At 39.0% G+C, this 21,588-nt stretch overlaps 1 protein-coding gene across 9 annotated transcripts in view; it reads left to right on the top strand.

The window, feature by feature from the left end:
* The window catches only part of LOC106093770 (nucleolin), a 330,417-nt gene that overhangs the window by 265,192 nt on the left and 43,637 nt on the right, over positions 1-21,588 (top strand). For 7 of the 9 annotated variants that reach the window (XM_059361444.1, XM_059361449.1, XM_059361440.1 and 4 more), the window contains 2 exons: positions 4,337-4,573; positions 5,249-5,350. In XM_059361444.1, the coding sequence (XP_059217427.1) occupies positions 4,337-4,573; positions 5,249-5,350 (339 nt within the window). Of the gene's footprint in view, positions 1-4,336; positions 4,574-5,248; positions 9,128-21,588 lie in introns of those variants that run through there. The other 2 variants (XM_059361475.1, XM_059361468.1) reach the window with 2 other exon arrangements.

Below are 21,588 nucleotides of genomic sequence, written 5' to 3'. Positions count from 1 at the left end.
ATTAAAAACGATTAGGCTAGAAAATGTCGAAACTTTCCAATGGAAATATCGGATTGAACTTGGCAACATTTGGTGTTGCCTAGGCCAGAGACTTATATAGCAGCCCTCCTAATATGGACAGACTTTGACAGCAGCAGTTTGTGAAGAATCTAAGGAGAAATCGTCCACACCGCAAGTGCCCAGTGTCCTGAGGAAGAGTGGTTCCACAGCTTTCTCAACTGCCCCTGGATTCGTACGGAAGTTCATCATAACAAGTTCTAACGAATCTTGTGAGGATGAACTCCTGGTGGACTCAGAAGACGAGGCTAACACAACACTGGTGGAAGTTCTGTATCCTGACTATGGTCCGGTTTCTACAGATAAATCTCCACCATTATATGGCCGCTTCGGTGGCACTAAAGGTCCTTCTAATGGCTGGGGGATTTGACGTGGTTCTTATCCAGGAATCATGGGTGTGTGGGAGAATGGCATGTGGACTAAGATTCCGCGATTTAAACATCTCAAGGGTACGGGGAATGGGAGACACACAGCCTGTATTCTTGCAAATGGTATTCTAAATGTTTTTCTTCTTCTGTCGCTAAGCACTAACGATTTAGATCATTTACTGGCTGGCTTCCCTATATATGGCACACGGTTTAGAGATGCCGACTTCAAACCTTAAGTCGCTGGTTGAAGCTGCTTCTTTAGGGAGGAAAAGCCTCATTGTAGGAAGTGATGCTAATCCACATTACCAAATATGGAGAAGTTCGGATGTCAACGAAAGGGGTGAGGTGCTTATTGAATATATTATAAGTTGCAATCTGGCGATTTGTAATAAAGGGGATAAACCGACCTTTATTACCAGGAACAGGCAGGAGGTACTAGATATTACCTTTGTATCGGAAGATATTAGTTGAAGAAAATGCGACTGGGAAGTGTTGGATGACCACAGCTTCTCTGATCATCGTTGTATTAGCTTTAGCATTGGAGAAAATAATGCAGAAGTGGTCCCTCGGCTAAACAGAAGAAAGGTGAGTTGGGATAAATTTCGGCACAAATTCTGCACCACTATCCCTTCTAGACTAGAAAAGGAAGTGGAAACTACCACACTAAGGGGCAAACAGCGACCGCCATGGTGGACCCCAGAGCTGGTTGGTCTAAGGAATGACTGCAGAAAAGTCTTCAACAGAGCAAAAGCCACAAGAGCACCACACGATTGGGACATCTATAAGACTGAGCTAAGAAAATATAAGGGCGAGCTTAGAAAGGCTCAGATTGTGTCGTGTTGTCCTTGGCTGCATGCGGGGCACACATCCTGCATTTTGGCGTTTAGCCTTGCCAAAAGAAGTTAACGAGGTTGAATCGTAATATGGAGGTTTGCTTCTCCTTTGTTGCCATAAATGCTGTGGTGGTCTGATTGATGCGCCGATTTATCTAAAGGCCTTCTTTTATAGAGCTAGAACTTGAAGATCTAATCGACATTTCCGGGCGGCGACCGCTTTTCATAGTGGTTGGGACGGCTGCTGGACATAATGCTGCCGAAAAGCGACTTATGGAGTAAATGCTGCCAAATGTGGCGTCAAGTATCTTTGAATAATTGCCCACAAACATTCCATTAAAAAAAAGCAGAATACTTCTTACACATCATGGAGTGCCGTCCGATTCTACTTTAAGCTCAACGAAAGGGACTTCCTTTTAGTATCCTACTCGAAACCAAGTGCCAATAAAATTGAAAAATTTAAGAAAAACTTCTATGGTGGGTACATGACATATTTAAACCGGGAGCACCTAACAAAATTTGTATTTGATTTTGATGAAAAAGTGAAAATTAATTTCCATACATTTTAAATTGTTCATAAGTAAAAAGAAGTGGTAACATTTTTTTATAAAAACAATTAAATTCACAATTTTTTATCCTAACTCCCTTTCATTTGTTTGGGGAAATTTATCCCAAGTTTTATCGCCTCATTATCCCTTGTATATCGATTCAGAATAGCTATTTTTTTCCCTGGGAGAGATTTCCCTTTTTTGAAGTTTGTTTACAAAAGGGAAAAGAGATTAGGAAAAAAAAACTCCAGTAAATTGTTATTCGGAATAGGGCAAAAGGGAGTAGGGAATAAAGTCCCAGGGAATTGTTATTCAGAATAGGGCTGCAGAACTACTCGTTGATACACATTTCCCAAGAAATTCTCCAACGGACAACGTGACGCCAGAAGAGGTTATCACTGATATACAATGTTAACATTTACAGAAAGCGCAAAATATCTGGGTGTTTTGCTGGACAGAAAATTGAACTTCAAATCCAAAATTTTGGAAAGTGCAAGAAAGGCCACTCTTGCCCTATACATCTTCAAGAAAGGCATTGGCAAAAGTTGGGGACTTTGACCGCGTGTCATGTATTGGATATATACTGTAGTTGTCAAACCTATATTGCTATATGGTGTTGTGGCCTGGTGGACGGCGCTTCAAAAATCCACCTACTGCTCAATACTTAACCGGATCCAAAGGATGACTTGTTTGTGCATCACAGTCGCACTGACGACGACAACATCTGATGCATTGAATTTAATGCTACACGCAGCGACCACTGCCGTGAGGTTAAGGGAGCTTTCTCATTGGTTATGTGGCGGCTGCGGACACTGTCTTATCCTTGATATAATATCCGATGTTCCAGGCAGTGTGGATTACACCCTACCTGAGCCGCTTTGTGACAAAAATTACTGTACCACTATTCCTGATAGAACCGATTGGAACTACGATATCCCTGGTAACAGAAGTTACATAGACTTCTTTACAGATGGTTCCAAACTAAACGACCAGGTGGGCTTTGGTGTGTACTCTAAAGATCTAGAACTGGTCATATCGAAGAGGTTACCAGACCACTGCAGAGTGTATTAATCAGAGATCCTTGCAAATTAGTAAGTGGTGGAATGGCTAAGATATAGTGTCAGAGGCTGTGAGCATTCCAAAACTATGTGGCCTCATCTAGACTTCAAGAGGTCTACGGCTTTGCTGTCATTGGCTAGAACAGACGTCTCAGTCATTGTGTCCGCCATGACAGGTCACTGTCTAATCGGAAAAATTGCTGACAGACTGAAGGTTGCCACCAACGACTATTGCAGAAGCTGTGAGGACATCGAGGAAGAAGAGACTATAGAACACCTTCCGTGTGTGAGAGCCGCACTGGTAGTCAGATATATAGGTTCTCATTTCCTTGAGAACCTGTCTGATTTAGCAGATATGAACATTCGCAAGTTATTAGGCTTTTTAAAGCGATCTGGATGGTTCAACGGTAGGAACTAGAAGGCATCCTCGTTCTTCTATTCCTGTAGTATCGAAATAGACCTAAACGCCTGAGTGTGTCTGATGGCAGAAATTGATTCTGAGTCGATCTCTATACTTATTAATGTGTCTGTCTCTCTTTCTTCTGATTGTTAAAAACAAATGCACTAAGCAATAATATCCTGTACCACAGTGATGTTGTCAGGTATAAAAATTGCCACAATTTATGTGACTCATTTTATTACAATCGGATAAGGGAATCGAGAGTTAGCGGTTAATTGGTTCAGTTCGGTATTATTGGCTCAAATGTGTAATCCAAACTGCCTGGAACATCAGACATCGTATAAAGGATAACACAGAGTCCGTAGCCGCCGCATGATCAGAAAGAAAGTGGATTTCCATCGAGCTGTTGTTACATAGCACAAACATTGATTACAAATTTCAACGACTTGCGGGTGAGTTTCTCAACGGCGAAATTACAGGGTATACTGAAAACTTTGGTCAACAATTTAAACTAGAGCTGCAACCCCGAAAAACATAACTTCTATATAATGCCATAGCAGTGGTGTAGGGCATAACAATGATCCATCATTATGTTGTAGTTGAACCCAATTTTTCAAATTACCGTTTAGCAATAGAACTTGTTGTTTTTGACACTCCATGCTTTGCTGTTGCCTTAAGCTATAAGTGTCTTTCTCATGACATGGTTGAATAAACTTTTCCATGAAATCGAATGATTTAACTTCCCAGTCAGTTCACATAGCGGTGAAGCGTATAATTTTTCCCAAACTACCTGCCTAATGTCATCATGTGATAAGGATGAGGTTTCGCAGAAAAACATTTTCGCCTATCTAGAATTTGCTAGTCCATTTATTCCTCTGTCAAATGTGTCCCAGTCAAATGTTTATTCATTTACCGAACACTGTGTGTGGGCTCATTGATGGTGTAGTAGGACTTGCTAGAATCATGTTTTGGGAATTGTTCTTTTCCTTCTTTCTATTGTTCTTTAATAGCTAGCTATAAGAAATATACCAAAAATACTAATAAAAATACATATTTTTCTCCTCCCACACAGATGATGAAGAAGAAGATGATGACGATGAGGATGATACCGCCTCCAGCGTACAGAATACTGTGGCCGCCCAACCTGCTGCACCCATTGAAGAATTAGCCCCTGCTGCTGCTTCTGTCACACCTGGTATTTCCGATGGTGTCGATTTACCCGCTGAAAGTGGAAACGCAGCCGATATTTTGGTTGAAGGCAATCCCTCAAATGCCGAAATAGCTCCTGCAGCCAGTAGCAACAACGAAGGTGAACAAGATGTTTTTTATGATGAAAATGTTAACACTATTGTAGATGGTAGTAGTAGCAGTAGTATTATTAGTAGTAGTAGTGGTATTAGCAGTAGTAGTAGCAATAGTGGCAGTATCAATGCTATTGGTGGCTCTATTGGCCATGAAAATAGTTTTGCTGGCATCAACAGTGCTAACGGCGACATTGATGTCAATATCATTGCCGACAGTAGCAACGCGGTCATTAGTGACAGTGATAGTGGTAGTAAGATTGGTAGCCTCACTAGTTCAGAAAAACTTCATCTTCACACACAACAACAACAACAGATCCAACAAGTACAACAACAGCTCATAACAAACAGTCCATTTGACACCTTGAAAAAAACACCAACATCAGCAACAAACGTCATACAAAAACCATCAAGTAGTACCACTAATAAACAAATAAACTTAAACCATAATAAAAACCATAGCAATAACAATAAAAATCTCATCGCCCCCAGTCTGAGTTCAAATCCCACAACAGTAGTGGCAGCATCGGGGGCGGCCAAACCACTTGCTACCACAGCCACCCTGGCCGCCACTACAAATGCTGGCCAAACTGTTCAGGATGACGACGATGACGAGGAGATCGATGACGATGATGATGATGATGTCGAAGATGATCTTGATGACGGAGTCGATGAAATTACAGGTGCCCTAACCGGCGATGATGATGATGCTGATGACGATGACGATGATGATGACGATGACGACATTATCGGAGACGATGTGATCGAGGCCAGACGCGAAGCACGTGAGTCCAAAACAGCAACTAAGAAACATACCACCAGCAAAAAATCAACAAGTGCTTTGAAGAGTAAAAAATCCTTGAAGGCTTAAGATAAAGAGATCCAATAGCAAATCAAAATCGACTTCTCTCCTTCTCTCGCTCAACAACCAAACTCAGCGAGTCAATGAGAAGGACACAAACGACCTCAAATAAGGACTATTCTTAACATTCTCAACGCTTCATCCCCCTTTTCAGCCTCACATAAGTAGTGCAAGAAGTTTTTTCTTTTATCTCTTAAACTTGTTTGTATTAATTTACACCACAGCGGCCAGTGCGCCTCTCCTTAGTTAATTTTTGTTTGTTCATTTTTATGTTGGATGAATTTAAGTTGTATTTATTCGTTGTTGTTATAGTTTCCAGAGAAAAGGTATAGGCGGACTTTTTAACGGGTCCTTTCTCACAGCAGTGGGCACGTCAATCTTTTATTGTTTGGCAAATCCTTTAAATCAATAAAAAGGAAAAGAAAATGAAAATTCCTTCACAATCAATAAAACTTTCCAACGATAGGCATAATGAGAAGGATGTTAGTGGAAACCTTTACTGTCAACTGCCACCTGAAAAAGGATGGTTAATCATTTGCCAGAGCCTTCGGTACTATGCTTTCATCTTCAGTTTAATATGTCTTCTTTCTTTTTGCTAACCTGCAGCCTAAAAATAAAAAGGCCACTTAAAGCGACAACAACAGCAACGATAAAAATAAATAGCAAATTTCCTCTTTCCCTTTCTGTCCTACTCATTCCACACTTTTGGCCAGGAGCCTAATGAAAAATCACACTTACAGTCTGCGGCCTTAACTGGAAACCTTATTGTAAATGAAATCAAGAAAAGGGGCACAAAAAATATGTCACCATGTAAAAAGTTTAAAGCATACATTCACAAAATTTCACACCTTGTTTTGTATTTTGTTTTTGTTTTTTTTTTACTTTGAAAAGCACAAATTGTTGAGCAGATATATCTCTAAAAATATGTATAATGCTATTTCGTATCATAGACATTCATCCATTAAAAAAAACGATAATATAAAAAAACCATTTGAAAGGGCTAAGAACAATGAATATCTTTAAATTTTTCTAAGGATATTCGTTGTTAGTTAGTTTATTTCAATATAACGTAACGTAGCCTAATTTAACGTAACGTAATGTAATCATAATGTATTGTAGAATGTCACAACTTATTTATAAAACTACTATGCACACTACTTCCTCTGTCTTCCATTGTAGATTTTAGTTAAATATATGATTAAATTTATTTATTTATTTATTTATTACTTATTTATTTTGTAATTTATTTAACACAATGAAACCACAAACACACACTGAAACTCTCTATCTCTGTCTTTTAATCTTTGTTTCTCTTTATGCACTGTCTTTCTTCATCTATCACTCCGTTACTAAGCAAAAAGAAAAAAATTACTCTCTAAATTGAAGGCGGCAGTTAGTTCACTCTTTGGCTGAAAAAAGACGATTGAAATGTTATGAAACCTTTGATATGTTCTGAAAATAGCTTGTATAATTCATCTAGTTCAATAACGAAAGTTGAACTTGGAAAAATCCTGGCAACATAAAAACCATTGACAACTTACAAAATTGAGGATATCATAAAGGAAGAAAGTTACAAAGCTATGCAGTGAAATGAATATCAAATATTTATTCCCAAATATTTTTGTTTTGCTGGGTTCTGATATTTTTTCCTACAAATCGACGTTTACCCAATCCTATTGCAGTAAATTACGCCATGATGTTTTTCGAAGATAAAAATTTACTGAAATGACTGAAGAATTTTGATATCATGACGTATAACACAGGATTGGAAATAAGAGTTTTGCTTGAGAAAAATCTTGAGTGCAGTTTTTTGTGTAAACAACACAGTTCACTTTCTTCAAAATTGAGCTACAGATCTTAAAGAACTTGATCGACAGTTTATGTAGCGAATTATTTGGGTATATATACTAAATTCAGGTGGAATATTAACGTGCTGCCTGCCACCATATGAGTACCAAACAGAAAGCTGCCATAAATTAAACTGTATTTGAGAGAAGTAGCTAAAAGACAATATTGTTTGCTTAAGGAAGTAATTCAATAAATTTACTGATTTTCGTAAAAAAGGCGACTTTTCAATAATCGCTATATTTAATTCCCCAAAACGGGTACTGAACCGGGAGGTCGATTGTAATAATAAGCTTAAGGAATATAATTCACTGAAGAAATAAAGGAAAGCTCTCTGTATGACCTGGTGAATAGAATAAACAAAGTTAAATATAATGAAGAAGTGAAATTAATGAAATTGGTTCAGACAGTGCTCTTCAATTGACATATCAGTTGATTTAACAAAACACAAGCAATGCAGTCACTTATTCAAAAGTAGGCTACACCTTACATACATCAATGGTAATATTCATTAAACCAATCGATCAATTGAACAAAAAGAAAATCGTGTTCATGTAATGAATAAACTGATTCACTGAATAATGCTGTAGTTCAACTGTTGTTATTGAGTTATCAAATAAATTAACTCTTCTTTTAATGTAATTACAGCTTCAATTAGATCTTTAGCAACCAAGCTTTTTTAAACATACAAGGTATATAAAATACGGACAATAAAACAATCCAATTTTTTTTTAATGTTTCTCGTTTCTCGAAGCCTAAATTCGTTAGCTGCAACAAATAAAATTAGCCCACCACTTAAAAGTATTGGTTTATTTCCTTTAATAACCACGGCAAAAAGATTTTCCAATGTTTGGGCTGAGCATTACAATGAAAATATATTCTCACACAACATTAGAAAAATCAGCCATAATTTCATTCTTTCTTTTTTTATAATTTTTTTATTTCCTGACAGTCCAAATCTGCTTTCCTATGCGCCGAGAATACAAAAACTTCACATACACAAAACAACTCCACTTTTCCTTTAAAAAACCGCATAAAACACAACAAATTGTAATTTCTTCATTAATATTACTATACACAATTTGTCCTTTTTCCCTTGCTAAAGAAAGTAAAACAAAATGTGTTATTATTTTCTTTTCTTTTTTTGCTAACAAAAATAAAACAGAGATATCCTAAACAAACATTTGAAGAATCAAAAGAAAATAGAAATTATTTTGAAAAATATAAACAATTTATGTGTTTTATTCAATAAATAATAGAGTGCATACGCAATTGGTTTAAAGTCTTAAATGTGATTAAAGAAAAAGGCGTGGTTTAGCTTATACACCTCAACGCCCCCTGACTTAAGATCGAATCAACGAAAACAAACAGTCGTAACAAAAATTGGATGCCAAGCATTTTTCAAGCGTTTGTTTGTCTCCACACATAATTTTTCCCTCCATCCTTAGTGTCCCCTATCCTCGAAGAGATAAAAACAAGAAAACAACCTTAAGGAGAAATAAATAATTGCCCTACATATATTTTCCAATGCCAAAATGTAGCTACCCGTTTGTCGCATTCAGTGATGCGGGTTGGATGAGTTTTTCTTCATTTTTTATTTTCCTTATGGATTGTTATAAAAGCATTCTGTTTGAGGTAATTTGTTGCTTCTCAACAATCACCTTCCTTGTAATTTTTTCTTTGCTTCCGCCTTTTATTCTTCCTTCGCATCTTCTTCTCTCTGCATGGTTCTTTCGCCAAAGTATTTCCCTATGTTTTCTGAACTACGCCTATTTTCTTCCCTAACACTCACACATTTTTCTTCCATCACCTCCCTGGAGAGCATCATTGCACACAGATGAACACCAAGAAAAAAGTAAGTATTTTGGGGTTAAGGTTCAATTGTTTTTTTTTATTTCAAATTTTTCATGGTATTCAAGTATTTCTTTCTCTTTATTGTTTCTTTACAACAAAATTATTGTAATCTATCAAGTCTGCCATTGTTTTTCTACAATGCCATTTTTGTGTGAAAGCTGGCATTTCACTGAGATTTATAGTTAGGAATTTCAAAGGAAAGATTGGAATTTTTGGGGATGAAGTTATAATTCGGAAAGTCTTTATTGCCTGTGAACGTCAAACACCAACTGGTTTAGCGGTGCAAAAAATTTATTTATTACAAGATGATATACTAATCTAGTCATTGCGTTTGTAATACCTCAAAATATTTTGTCTCAAACCCCATTAAGTATATATATTCTTGATTTTTTTGATCTAGCCATGTCCGTCTATCAGTCCGTCCGCCCGCCTGTCGAAAGCTCTCTTACTTTCGAAGGAGTAATGCTAGGCGCCTGAAATATTGCTTAAGTACTTTTTATTAATATAGGCCGTTTGGGATTGCAATTGGAACAAGTCGGTCACCGTTTAGATACCGATATCCTGTTTATACTTCTGAATGATGACTTTTCCTATGACCTCTAACAGATGTACCAAGTATGTTCTCAATCGGTTCAAAACCTGGATATCGGTTCAAAACCAGATATTTTTAATAAATGTAGGTCATTGGGGATTGCAAATAGGTTCAGATTTTGATATAGAACCCATTTAAAGCGATACCCAGTTTTGACTCCTTGAGAGCCCCTAGAGTCCTCAATTCTCATTCGATTTGGTGAAATTTGGCACAATATCTTGGGTTCTGACTTTCAAAATCAGTATCGAGTATGATCCGAATCTATAAACTGATATAGACCCCATACAAATCTATCTCTGGATTTGACTTCCTTAGCACCTAGAAACCTCAATACTCATGGGATTTGGCTAGAATTTGGCACAAGGACTTCTTGTATGATATACCCCCCATACAAACTGATCCCCGGACTTGAATTCTTGAGCCACTAAAAGTCTCAGTTTTCATGCGCTTTGGCTGAAACTTCTGTTATAACTTCCGACATCATCGAAAAGTATTATCTAAATCGGTCAATAAACGGGTATACCTCCCATATAAACCCATTCCCGGATTTGACTCTTCGGCGCATTCTTCGGTTTCAATTTTCATCTAATTTGGCTGAAATTTGATACAAAAAACTTCTGCTTTGACTTCCAGAGTCGGTGCCAATTATGATCCGAATCGGTCTATATACTAATATAGGCCAGATAAAATACCAATTCCCCGATGTGACTACTTGAGACCATGGGAGCCGCAACCAATTCCAGATTTGGAAATTCAAATTCGAACTGAGTTAATAAAAGCTAATTTTTAGCAGAATCCGTGGTGGTGGGTACCCAAGAATAGGCCGTTTAGCACGTTTTTATGCCCATCACCCTAGGATGGAGTTTCAACTCATCTAGTCATTCCGTTTGTAACACCTTCAAATATTCGTCTTAGACCCCATAAAGTATATACATTCTTGACTACCCGAACCGGGCCCGCTCCGCTGCGCCTTCTTTAATTCTCTAATATATTTTTAGGGTGGGTACACTTTGCCCTGAATGCGGATATCGAATTCGTGCCATTGAAGCCTATGACGCTGAACGCGTTCGAATCCTGTCGAGAACATCGGACAAAGCGGTGTTTATTTCCTCTTAATGTTGACGACATTTGCGAGGTACAATGCCATGCATGGTCATTTAAAAAATTTTCTGCAAAGAGGGGTCGCACTGCGGACCTTTCATTAAAGTCCCACATTGTCATAATGGGTCAAAAAACCCATTCGACGATTCTTTAGAAGGAAAAGCGCCACCTAGACTTGAAGGCAATTTTTAACGTCGTATTCGTAATCTACTTCCTAATACCTTTCATTTGAGTCTTATATAGCCATAGTCGGCTAATATGCCCATTTGGGGGTGGGCGACCTCCCATTACTTGGACCTAATATTTTATGCCATATTTGTAATATACTGCCTAATACTTTTCATTTGAGTCCCATATTGACATGAATATGTCTGTTTAGAAGAGCTTTGGGGTTGGGCGGGCCCCGCTGGTTACTTCGACCCAAATTTTAATACCATATTCGTTTTCTGGTTTCCAATATCTTTCATTTGATACCCTTATTGTGCCCAGATATGGGTGACGTTCTTGGGTAAGGGGGAGGGTCCGCCTCCACCCGATAAAATTATATAGCCCATGTTTTCTTCCAGACAAACGTACACAATCTATGAAAATTGTAAGAAAATCGGTTCAGCCAAGTATCGTATAGTCATAATGGGTCTGAGGGGTGACGCGACCCCCTATACTTCGATCTGATTTTGTTGTGAGGTTCGAAATCTACTCCCGAATACCTTCCATGTGAGCCCCATATTAAAATAAACGTCCAATTGTTATTTGGGGGAGTTTTGGGGTTGGGGCGGTCCGACGTGTACTAAGTCTCAAATTTTAATACCATATTCGTATTCTACTCTCCAATACCTTCCATTTGATACCTATATTGTCCCGATCGGTTCACTTTTGATTTTGGGTTGTGTTTTTGCCATAAGGGGGAGGATCCGTCCGCCTTCCAATACCAAAAAATTATATAGCCTATGTTTCTTCCAGACCAATCTACAAAATTTGAGAAAATCGGTTTTGCCGTTTTTCTGTCTATACGGAACAAATAAACCAAGTCTCATATATCCGTGATTGGCTAATGTGCCCATTTTGAGCGTTTTTGTAAGGGTGGGGTGACGCCTATACTTCGACATGAATTTGTATGCCAGATTCGTTAAATACTTACGCATACTTTTCATTTGATATCCATATTGCCCTTATCGGTCCACTTTTGATTTTAGGTGGTGTTTTTGGGGTAACGGTGGAGGATCCGCCCCCTTCCGTTATCAACAAATTATAATGCCTATTCCTACTTCCTGAACATATTCTTAATCTACTCCCGAATACCTTTCATTTGAGTCCCATTTTGTCATGATCGTCAAATTAACCTTATTTAAGGGGTTTTGGGGCTGGGGCGGCCCCAAAGGTACTTGGACCCAATTTTTATACCCTCCACCATAAGATGGGGGGTATACTAATTTCGTCATTCTGTTTGTAACTACTCGAAATATTCGTCTGAGACCCCATAAAGTATATATATTCTTGATCGTCGCGACATTTTATGTCGATCTAGCCATGTCCGTCCGTCTGCCTGTCGAAAGCACGCTAACTTCCGAAGGAGTAAAGCTAGCCCCTTGAAATTTTGCACAAATACTTCTTATTAGTGTAGGTCGGTTGGTATTGTAAATGGGCCATATCGGTCCATGTTTTGATATAGCTGCCATATAAACTGATCTTGGATCTTGACTTCTTGAGCCTCTAGAGTGCGCAATTCTTATCCGATTGGAATGAAATTTTGCACGACGTGTTTTGCTATGATATCCAACAACTGTGCCAAGTATAGTTCAAATCGGTCCATAACCTGATATAGCTGCCATATAAACCGATCTTGGGTCTTGACTTCTTGAGCCTCTAGCGTGCGCAATTCTTATCCGATCAGAATGAAATTTTGCACGACATGTTTCGTTATGATATCCAACAACTGTGCCAAGTATGGTTCAAATCGGTCCATAACCTGATATAGCTGCCATATAAACCGATCTTGGGTCTTGACTTCTTGAGCCTCTAGAGTGCGCAATTCTTATCCGATTGAAATGAAATTTTGAACGACGTGTTTTGTTATTATATCCAACAACTGTGCCAAGTATGGATCAATTCGGTTCATAACCTGATATAGCTGCCATATAAACCGATCTTGGGTCTTGACTTCTTGAGCCTCTAGAGGGCGCAATTCTTATCCGATTGGAATGGAATTTTTGCACGACGTGTTTTGTTATGATACCCAACAACTGTGCCAAGTACGGTTTAAATCGGTCCATAACCTGATATAGCTGCCATATAAACCGATCTTGGGTCTTGACTTCTTGAGCCTTTAGAGGGCACAATTCTTATCCGATTTGAATGAATTTTTGCACGAAGTATTTTGTTATGATATCCAACAACTGTGCCAAGTATGGTTGAAATCGGTCCATAACATGATATAGCTGTCATATAAACAGATATGGTTATTTGATTTCTTGAGCTTTTAGAGGGCGCAATTCCTATCCGATTTGGCTTTGACGTATTTTGCATGACGTATTTTATTTTTACTTTTAACAACTGTGTCAAATAAGGTTCAAATCGGTTCATAACCTGATATAGCTGCCATATAAACCGATCTGGGATCTTGACTTCTTGACCCCTAGAGGTCGCAATTATTATCCGATATACCTGAAATTTTGTACGATGGATCCTCTCATGACCATCAACAAACGTGTTTATTATGGTCTGAGTCGGTCTATAGCCCGATACAGATCCCATAAAAAGCGTTCTCTCCATTTTATTTCGTGAGCCCCAATGGGAGCGATTCTTATACGAATTGGCGGAAATTTTACACAGGTCTCCAACATATAATTTAATTGTGGTCCGAACCGGACCATATCTTGATATCGTTTTAATAGCAGAGCAACTCTTTTCTTATATCATTTTTTGCCTAAGAAGAGATGCCGGGAGAATAACTCGACAAATGCGATCCATGGTGGAGGGTATATAAGATTCGGCCCGGCCGAACTTAGCACGCTTTTACTTGTTATTATAAAATTCGTACTCTACTCTAGGAACAAACAAACCGACAAACAAACACAAATAGAATTTTATATATAAGACTAGCTGAGCCCGCTCTGCAGCGCCCGATTATGCTATGTTGGAGAGGAGTACTCTAAATTTGAAAATTTCTGCGTAATTGTAGTTAAAAATGTATTCTAATTTTCCTATGGATTTTTCTACACTTAAGTATCTCTTATTAAAACCCCACATTGCAATGGTCAGTAAAAGTCCTTCTTGGGTCGTGGTGGACCCCCAAAGACTTGGTCCCAAGAGTGAAATTCAATTTCGTACTCTAAATTTTAACAACTCTGCCCTCTGTCTGTTCGTGGAGGCGTCTCCATTCAGTTGATTCATTGGCAAACAGAATAGATGTTGCTTATATAAATATTAGTGCTGCCATCGATAAGGAAAAGGTTTAGACTTAAATACCCAAAAAAACTTAAAAGTTCTCCGTTCCATGTCGTCCCGGATCCTTCCGCAATCGCATATAAAAGACTGAGAATTTGACATTTCTCCCATCTATTAGAGCTTTTTTGAACATACACGCCTATAACATAGATCATCATGTGTTAGTTGCCTATAACTGACTTCATGGCTACCTGTTGAATGGTCATAAATTTCGTCTTTTTTAAATCAAATCAAATTGCCATATTAAACGATTCTCAGAGGTGCGGTGGCGACAGTTCTTAGCAATTAAACCAAGTAATACTTACGAACATGAAAGTATTGCCCAGCAGCACATTGATTGGACTTTTCTAAGAAAGGAAGGCTCCTTGTCGGTGAGCTAAAAATAGCTGTCACTTGACGTTAAGGTTTGCAACTGCTCCTATCACACTGAACGTCATAACTTTGGGGGTATGTCGGCAGTGGCCTGTTAGGTCATTAAAATTTATCAACTGTTTTGAGTTGAGGTGGTCCGCTAGATATATGAGCAGAATAAAGATATCATATTCGCAGTCCACAACCTTATACTTTAAAATTAACCCCATATTGTCATAACCCCATATTGTCATAATTGGAGTATTCAGCCGTTTAGTGGGGGCGCCTCACTCTAATAAACTATTGGAGGCGACTTTAGGAGGTAAAGCACCACCTAGATTCTTGGACACAAAGATTAATGTCACATTCGTAAATTGTTACCAAATACAATACCTTTTATTTGAGGCTCATCTAGCTAGGATCGAATTATATTCCCATTTGAGGGTGGGGAGACCCCCAATTACTTGGACCTCATTTTTTATGTCATATTCATAGTCTATTCCCGAATGCCTTCCATTTGAGTCCCATATTGATATTTACGTCCAATATGTTTGTTTTGGTAGAGTATTTGGGGTTGGACGACCCCTCGCATACTTGATCCTATAATCCGATAATACCATATTCGTATTTTACTCCCCAATACCTTTCATTTAATACCCATATTGTCCCTATCGGTCCACTTTTGATTTGTGGTGTTTTTGGGGTAATGGGGGAGGGTCCGCCCCCTGCCAATATCAACAAACTAAAAAGCATTTTCCTCTTTCCTGACACGCGTAGCCGCTTGAAATTTCGCACAGATACTAAATATTGATGTAAGTCGTTGGGGATTGCAAGTGGGCCACATCGGTTAAGATTTACATGTAGCTCCCATGTAAATCGATCTCCCAATTAGACTTTTTGAGCCCCTGGAAGCCTCAATTTGGCTAAAATGCGTGTAATGTTCTGTTATGACTTCCATCAACTCTGCGAAGTACGGTCCAAATCGTTCAATAATCTGATATAGCTCCCATATAAGCCGATTTCCGGATTTGACTTCTTGAGCTCTTTCAAGCCGCAATTTTCGTCCGATTTGGCTGCAATTTTGCAAATAGTTTTCTGTTTCCAACAACTGTGCCAAGTACAGTCCAAATCGGTCTATAACCTGATATAGCTCCCTCATAAAACGATCTCTCGATTTGGCTTCTTGTGCCCCTAGAAGCCGCAGTTTTTGTCGGATTTGGCTGAAATTGCAAACTGCATGTAGTGTTTTGTTATGACTTTCAACAACTGTCCCAAGTACGGTCTAAATCGGTCTATAACCTGATAAACCGATCTCTCGATTTGACTTCTTGAGTCCTTACAGCTTCCATGTTAACCGGTCTCTCCATCATCCTTGTTCGGTTCCTATAAGCTTTAATTTAAGAATAAAATTATGCCCTTCAACTTAATTTATTTGTATACATTTTTAGCAGAATCCATGGTGGAGGGTTCCCAAGATTCGGTCCGGCCGAACTTAGGATGCTTTTACTTGTTTAGTCATTGTCTCTAAAGAGAAACCGTCCAAAGAATTTGGCAAATGCGATCAGCACAGCCGAACTTAACACGCTTTTGCTTGTTCTACCTTCCACCATAGGATGGGGAGTATACTTATTTCATCATTATGATTTCCAATAACTGCGTCAAGTATGGTCCAAATCGGTTGATAACCTGATATAGCTCCCATATAAACCGATCTCGGATCATGATTCTTGAGCAAATAGAGGGCGCAATCATTATCCTTTTTGGCTAAAATTTTGAACAAAGTGTTTTGGTTTGATCATCAACAACTATGCAAAGCATAGTTCAAATCAGTTTATAACCTGATATAGCTTCCATATAAACCGTTTTCGGATTTTGACTTCTTGAGCCACTTGGCATAATTTTTATGCGATCTGGCAGAAATTTTGCACGAAGTGTTTTCTTTTAACATCGAAAAACTGCATTTCACAACCTGATACAGCTTCCATATAAACCGATCTCCAGATTATACTTCTGGAGCTCGTAGAGAGAGCAATTATTTTCCAATTTGGCTATGACGACTTATTTTATGACCATTAACATACATGTTAAATATGGTGCGAACTGGTCCATGGTGGAGGGTACATAACATTCGGCCCAGCCGAACTTAACACGGTTTTGCTTGTTTTTCATTTTCGTCGACACATCTCCCTTACATATAAAAATCAATTTGTGTTTGTTTGTATGTTTGTGTGTTCCTTATAGACTCAGAATCAGCTGTACCGATTTCCTTGAAATTTTCACAGATAGTACATATTGACCCCGTGGTGAAAATAGGGTACTACATTTTTTGATATCTGAAGCGGGGCGGACCCTCCCCCTTACCCTAATTTTCAGAAACGCCAGATCTCGGAGATGCGTAGTGCGATTAAGCGAAATTTTGTGTGCTCTCATATAGTACCCTAAAAATAAAAATTTGTATTCAAATTTCGGATGGGGTACCTAGGGGGGCTGCCCCACCCTAAAACCTACCAAACATATATTTACACCAATCACGACAATATGGGACTCAAATGAAAAGTATTTAGGATAAGAAAACTTATCTGATATCCAATTGTCGGACCAAGTGCTAGGGGGACCATCCCAAGCCCTAAAACACCCCTAAATCGGACATGTTTACCGACCATGGCAATATGGGACTCAAATGAAAGGTATTTGCGAGTAGAATACGAATCTGATATTCAAATGTGGGACCACATTTCTGGGGGTCCACCCCTTTCCCAAAACACCCCACAAACAGAACTTATTTACTGGTATTCTTATTACTGGGGTATTCTCCCTAAAAACTAAGAATATTTAGCTCCACTCTCTTTAGGACCCAAATTGTCTTGGTGAGCAATTTCGTCCTATTTGGGGGTTGTTATGGTGGTGGGACGTCCGCTAGACAGTTGGCCCCTAATGTTTATATCAGATACGTGGTATACTCCCACATACCTTTAATGTGAGCCCCATATTTCCATAGTCGGCAAAAATGACAGGCTTGGGGGGTGTTTTGGGGGATGGCCGGCCACTCAGTGAGTTGGCCTTGAAAATATATATCGGATTCGTGTTCCACTTTAAAAACCCTCTTATTTGAGCCTCATATTGCAATAGTCAGAAAATACTTACGATTTGGGTGGTGTTGTGGTGGGTGGGGTGGTCCCATAGACACTTTTCCCGAATATTGATATCAAAGTCGCGCTTTACTCCCAAAGACAATTTCATTTGAGCCCCATATTGCTATGGTCGTAAATTTGTCTCTTTTGAGGGATGTTTTTGGTGAGAGGCGGCCCCCCAAACACTTGGTCCCATATTTGGATATCAGATTCGTATTCTACATTCAAATACCTTTCGTTTAAGCCCCATATTCCCATGATCAGTAAAGAAGTCCAGTTGTGGGGTGTTTTGGGGAAGGGGTGGACCCCCAGAAACGTGGTCCCACATTTGGATATCAGATTCGTATTCTACTCGCAAATACCTTTCATTTGAGTCCCATATTGCCATGGTCGGTGAATATGTCCGATTTAGGGTAGTTTTGGGGCTTGGGGGGTCCCCCTAGCACTTGGTCCGACAATTGGAAATCAGATACGTTTTCTTACCCTAAAAACCTTTCATTTGAGTCCCATATAGTCGTAATTGGCCTTAATATATGTTTGGTAGGTTTTAAGGTGGGACTGCCCCCCTAGGTACCCCATCCGAAATTTGGATATATTTTTAGGGTACTTTATGAGAGCACACAAAATTTCGCTTAAATCGCACCACCCATCTCCGAGATCTGGCGTTTTTGAAAATTATGGTAAGGGGGAGGGTCCGCTCCCCCTTCAGATATCAAAAAATTTAGTACTCTATTTTCACCGCGGGGTCATTATGCACCATCTGTGAAAATTTCAAGAAAATCGGTTCAGCCGTTTCTGAGTCTGTAAGGAACACACAAACAAACAAACACAAATTGATTTCTGTAGAAATATAAGATATTTACCAAAGCCATTTAAATTGGAATTTTGTTTCATTTATTCGAACACATGTTATGAAAAGCTTTGAACCCTATTGAGCAATTACACTTTTCATAAATTAGATAAAAACACTACATAGAAGAGAAAAACATACTAATAACAAATTAACACGATGCACAATACTCCAAAAAGTAAAATAAAGTAAAAATAAGTCTACTTTTCTACGATCTGATATTACAATAAATTTTGTCTATAATGGTCTGATCTGTATTTTATTCGTGAATGCTATGTTGGGTCTAATACAATTCACTGTTCCAAACTTAAATGGAATTTGATAATACAAAATGCTCCTGTCATGACGGAAAATGACTGCAACCTCTTATTAAGCCAGCGACAGTAATGCGGTAAACCTTTCCAACACTAGATTACATCATAGGTTTACCCACAGATTCCAGATTCCCTGGAATGTGGAAAGTAGTTCTCACGCTGAGTGATCTGCAACAGTCAAAGGCCGTTATTGAATTCAGAAATATGTTTCCTAAAGATTTAATGGCTGCCTGGCAGTCTGAGAACATATTTATGCCAATCGTCGTTATGACATTATATCTTTCCACCGCTTCTTCAATAGTAAGGATCCCCGCTTGATACACACTAGCGTCACCAGCCAATTTGTCTGGGGCCATCCTTTGAATCCTACAACAGCATATAGCATTAAAGGTCTGACAACTGCAGTATACACCCAGTGCTTGACACGACGTTCAAACACCAAACTTTTACCAATGGCTTTTGCAGGTGAAAGGACATTTTCCTTTCTTGTCCTTTCCCGAATGTTTGATTTGAAGCTAAATTTCCTGTCCAGCAGAACATCTACATATTTTGCGCTTTTACTCTCTCCCACTCTTTTCAAGGAGGCAGGTGCCACAGCGAGTAACTTGTGCTGAAAAAAAACAGTTTCCGTCTTAGACCACCTTCGGTAGCATACTTTGGTATCTTATATAGGGCTTCCTGAAGTATATCTGTAGAAGGGACTGGAAACTTTCCCTTAAACATAAAAGCGTTGTCATCCCCATACGACCACTTTTACAATTTTCTTTTAGAGAGAATAATATATTGTCAATGGCTGTGCTCCAAAATAAAGGAGACAGTGCACCTCCTTGAGGTAAGTAAGTCAATAATATTTTCTTACGGTAAACTGGCGATACATCATCAAGGCCTGGTGATTCAAAGGAGTCCAAACTTTTCCAACAACCTCCGACGAATGTATGTCAGTGACAGAGACGTGTATCAAAATGTGTATCAAAGTGTAGTTCTAGTGTTTCCGCAATAAGCATTGCCTATACATTTTCTGATTTCTAAATGTACTCGTATCCTACCGTAATATGTATCGAGGATAGGATCTTCCTTAGCCAAGGAAAGGATTTTCTTTCGCCTCTAAGATGTATCCTCCACGTAGCTGTTGAATTCCACCCAGGATTTGTTCAGAGTTTTTTCAGCTCGCCCTTATAAAGGGTGATTTTTTTGAGGTTAGGATTTTCATGCATTAGTATTTGACAGATCACGTGGGATTTCAGACATGGTGTCAAAGAAAAAGATGCTCAGTATGCTTTGACATTTCATCATGAATAGACTTACTAACGAGCAACGCTTGCAAATCATTGAATTTTATTACCAAAATCAGTGTTCGGTTCGAAATGTGTTCATTCACCGTAATGTTGCGTCCAACAGCATCTTTGAAAAAATACGGTCCAATGATTCCACCAGCGTACAAACCACACCAAACAGTGCATTTTTCGGGATGCATGGGCAGTTCTTGAACGGCTTCTGGTTGCTCTTCACTCCAAATGCGGCAATTTTGCTTATTTACGTAGCCATTCAACCAGAAATGAGCCTCATCGCTGAACGGTGAATGAACACATTTCGAACCGAACACTGATTTTGTAATAAAATTCAATGATTTGCAAGCGTTGCTCGTTAGTAAGTCTATTCATGATGAAATGTCAAAGCATATTGAGCATCTTTCTCTTTGACACCATGTCTGAAATCCACGTGATCTGTCAAATACTAATGCATGAAAATCCTAACCTCAAAAAAATCACCCTTTATTTTCTTAGCTCAGCCTTATATACGACCCAATCGCGTGGTACCCTGTTGAAGTGTTTCGGCTATTAAATTAGTGTTCTACCCCCAAATACCTTTCTGTTGAGTCATGGTCAATAAATAGTATGTCCTGTTTGTGGTGTTTTTAGGGGGAGGTGACTTGGCCCAGTCAGTGCACATCGATTTTCTTCTGTACTCTCATATACCTTTTATTTGAGCTCAATATTGCCATGGTCTGTATATATCACTTTTGGGGGTGGGTTGGCCACCAGAATATTCTGAACGCAATGTGAAATCAGATTCGTTTTTAAGTTTCTATAAGAGTGCAAAAAATCTCCACACCTATCTACGAGATTTGGCATTTATGAGAATTAGGTAGGTAAGTCTGGTATCTTATCCGCACCCAAGTGCCGGAGTCTGTTAATCTTCCCCAGTTGCTCTACACACGCAGTCACTCGCAGCACCTGTTCTACATGAGTCCGCCTGTAGTTCTATGTGACCCGTAATGATACCGGAAGTCATAATTACCTCATTTCTGCTTCCTCTCAGTAAAAGCCTTTCATTTACCTCAGACCGCCATGGTCCGGCAACTAACGATGCGGATCGTGCCATCCTCAAAGAAGGCATTCATTTCCTTCTTACACTCCAAAGCAGTTAGTGACCTTACTGGCGTGGTGATTATAGCCCTGATTTTGTCCGTACTGATTCTACACCACCTCAAGCGGTCCGTAATCCCCCGCATCTCCTCCTGTAGTATTATGATCAGGCAATCGAAAACAGATCTCAGTCTCTGGGTCCTCAATGACTAGCTTTGATCCATCCGTGTAGGATGAACTTCCAGATGGCAATACCAGAGTTTCGTCACTCCATAACAGTGCCGGTTGCAGTAGTGCCCTGTCCCTCGTATTC

The sequence above is a fragment of the Stomoxys calcitrans genome, chromosome 1 (assembly GCF_963082655.1).
Source record: "Stomoxys calcitrans chromosome 1, idStoCalc2.1, whole genome shotgun sequence".
NCBI lineage: Eukaryota > Metazoa > Arthropoda > Insecta > Diptera > Muscidae > Stomoxys > Stomoxys calcitrans.
Note: the sequence above shows the minus strand (reverse complement) of the source record. Positions and strands in the feature narration are given on the sequence as shown.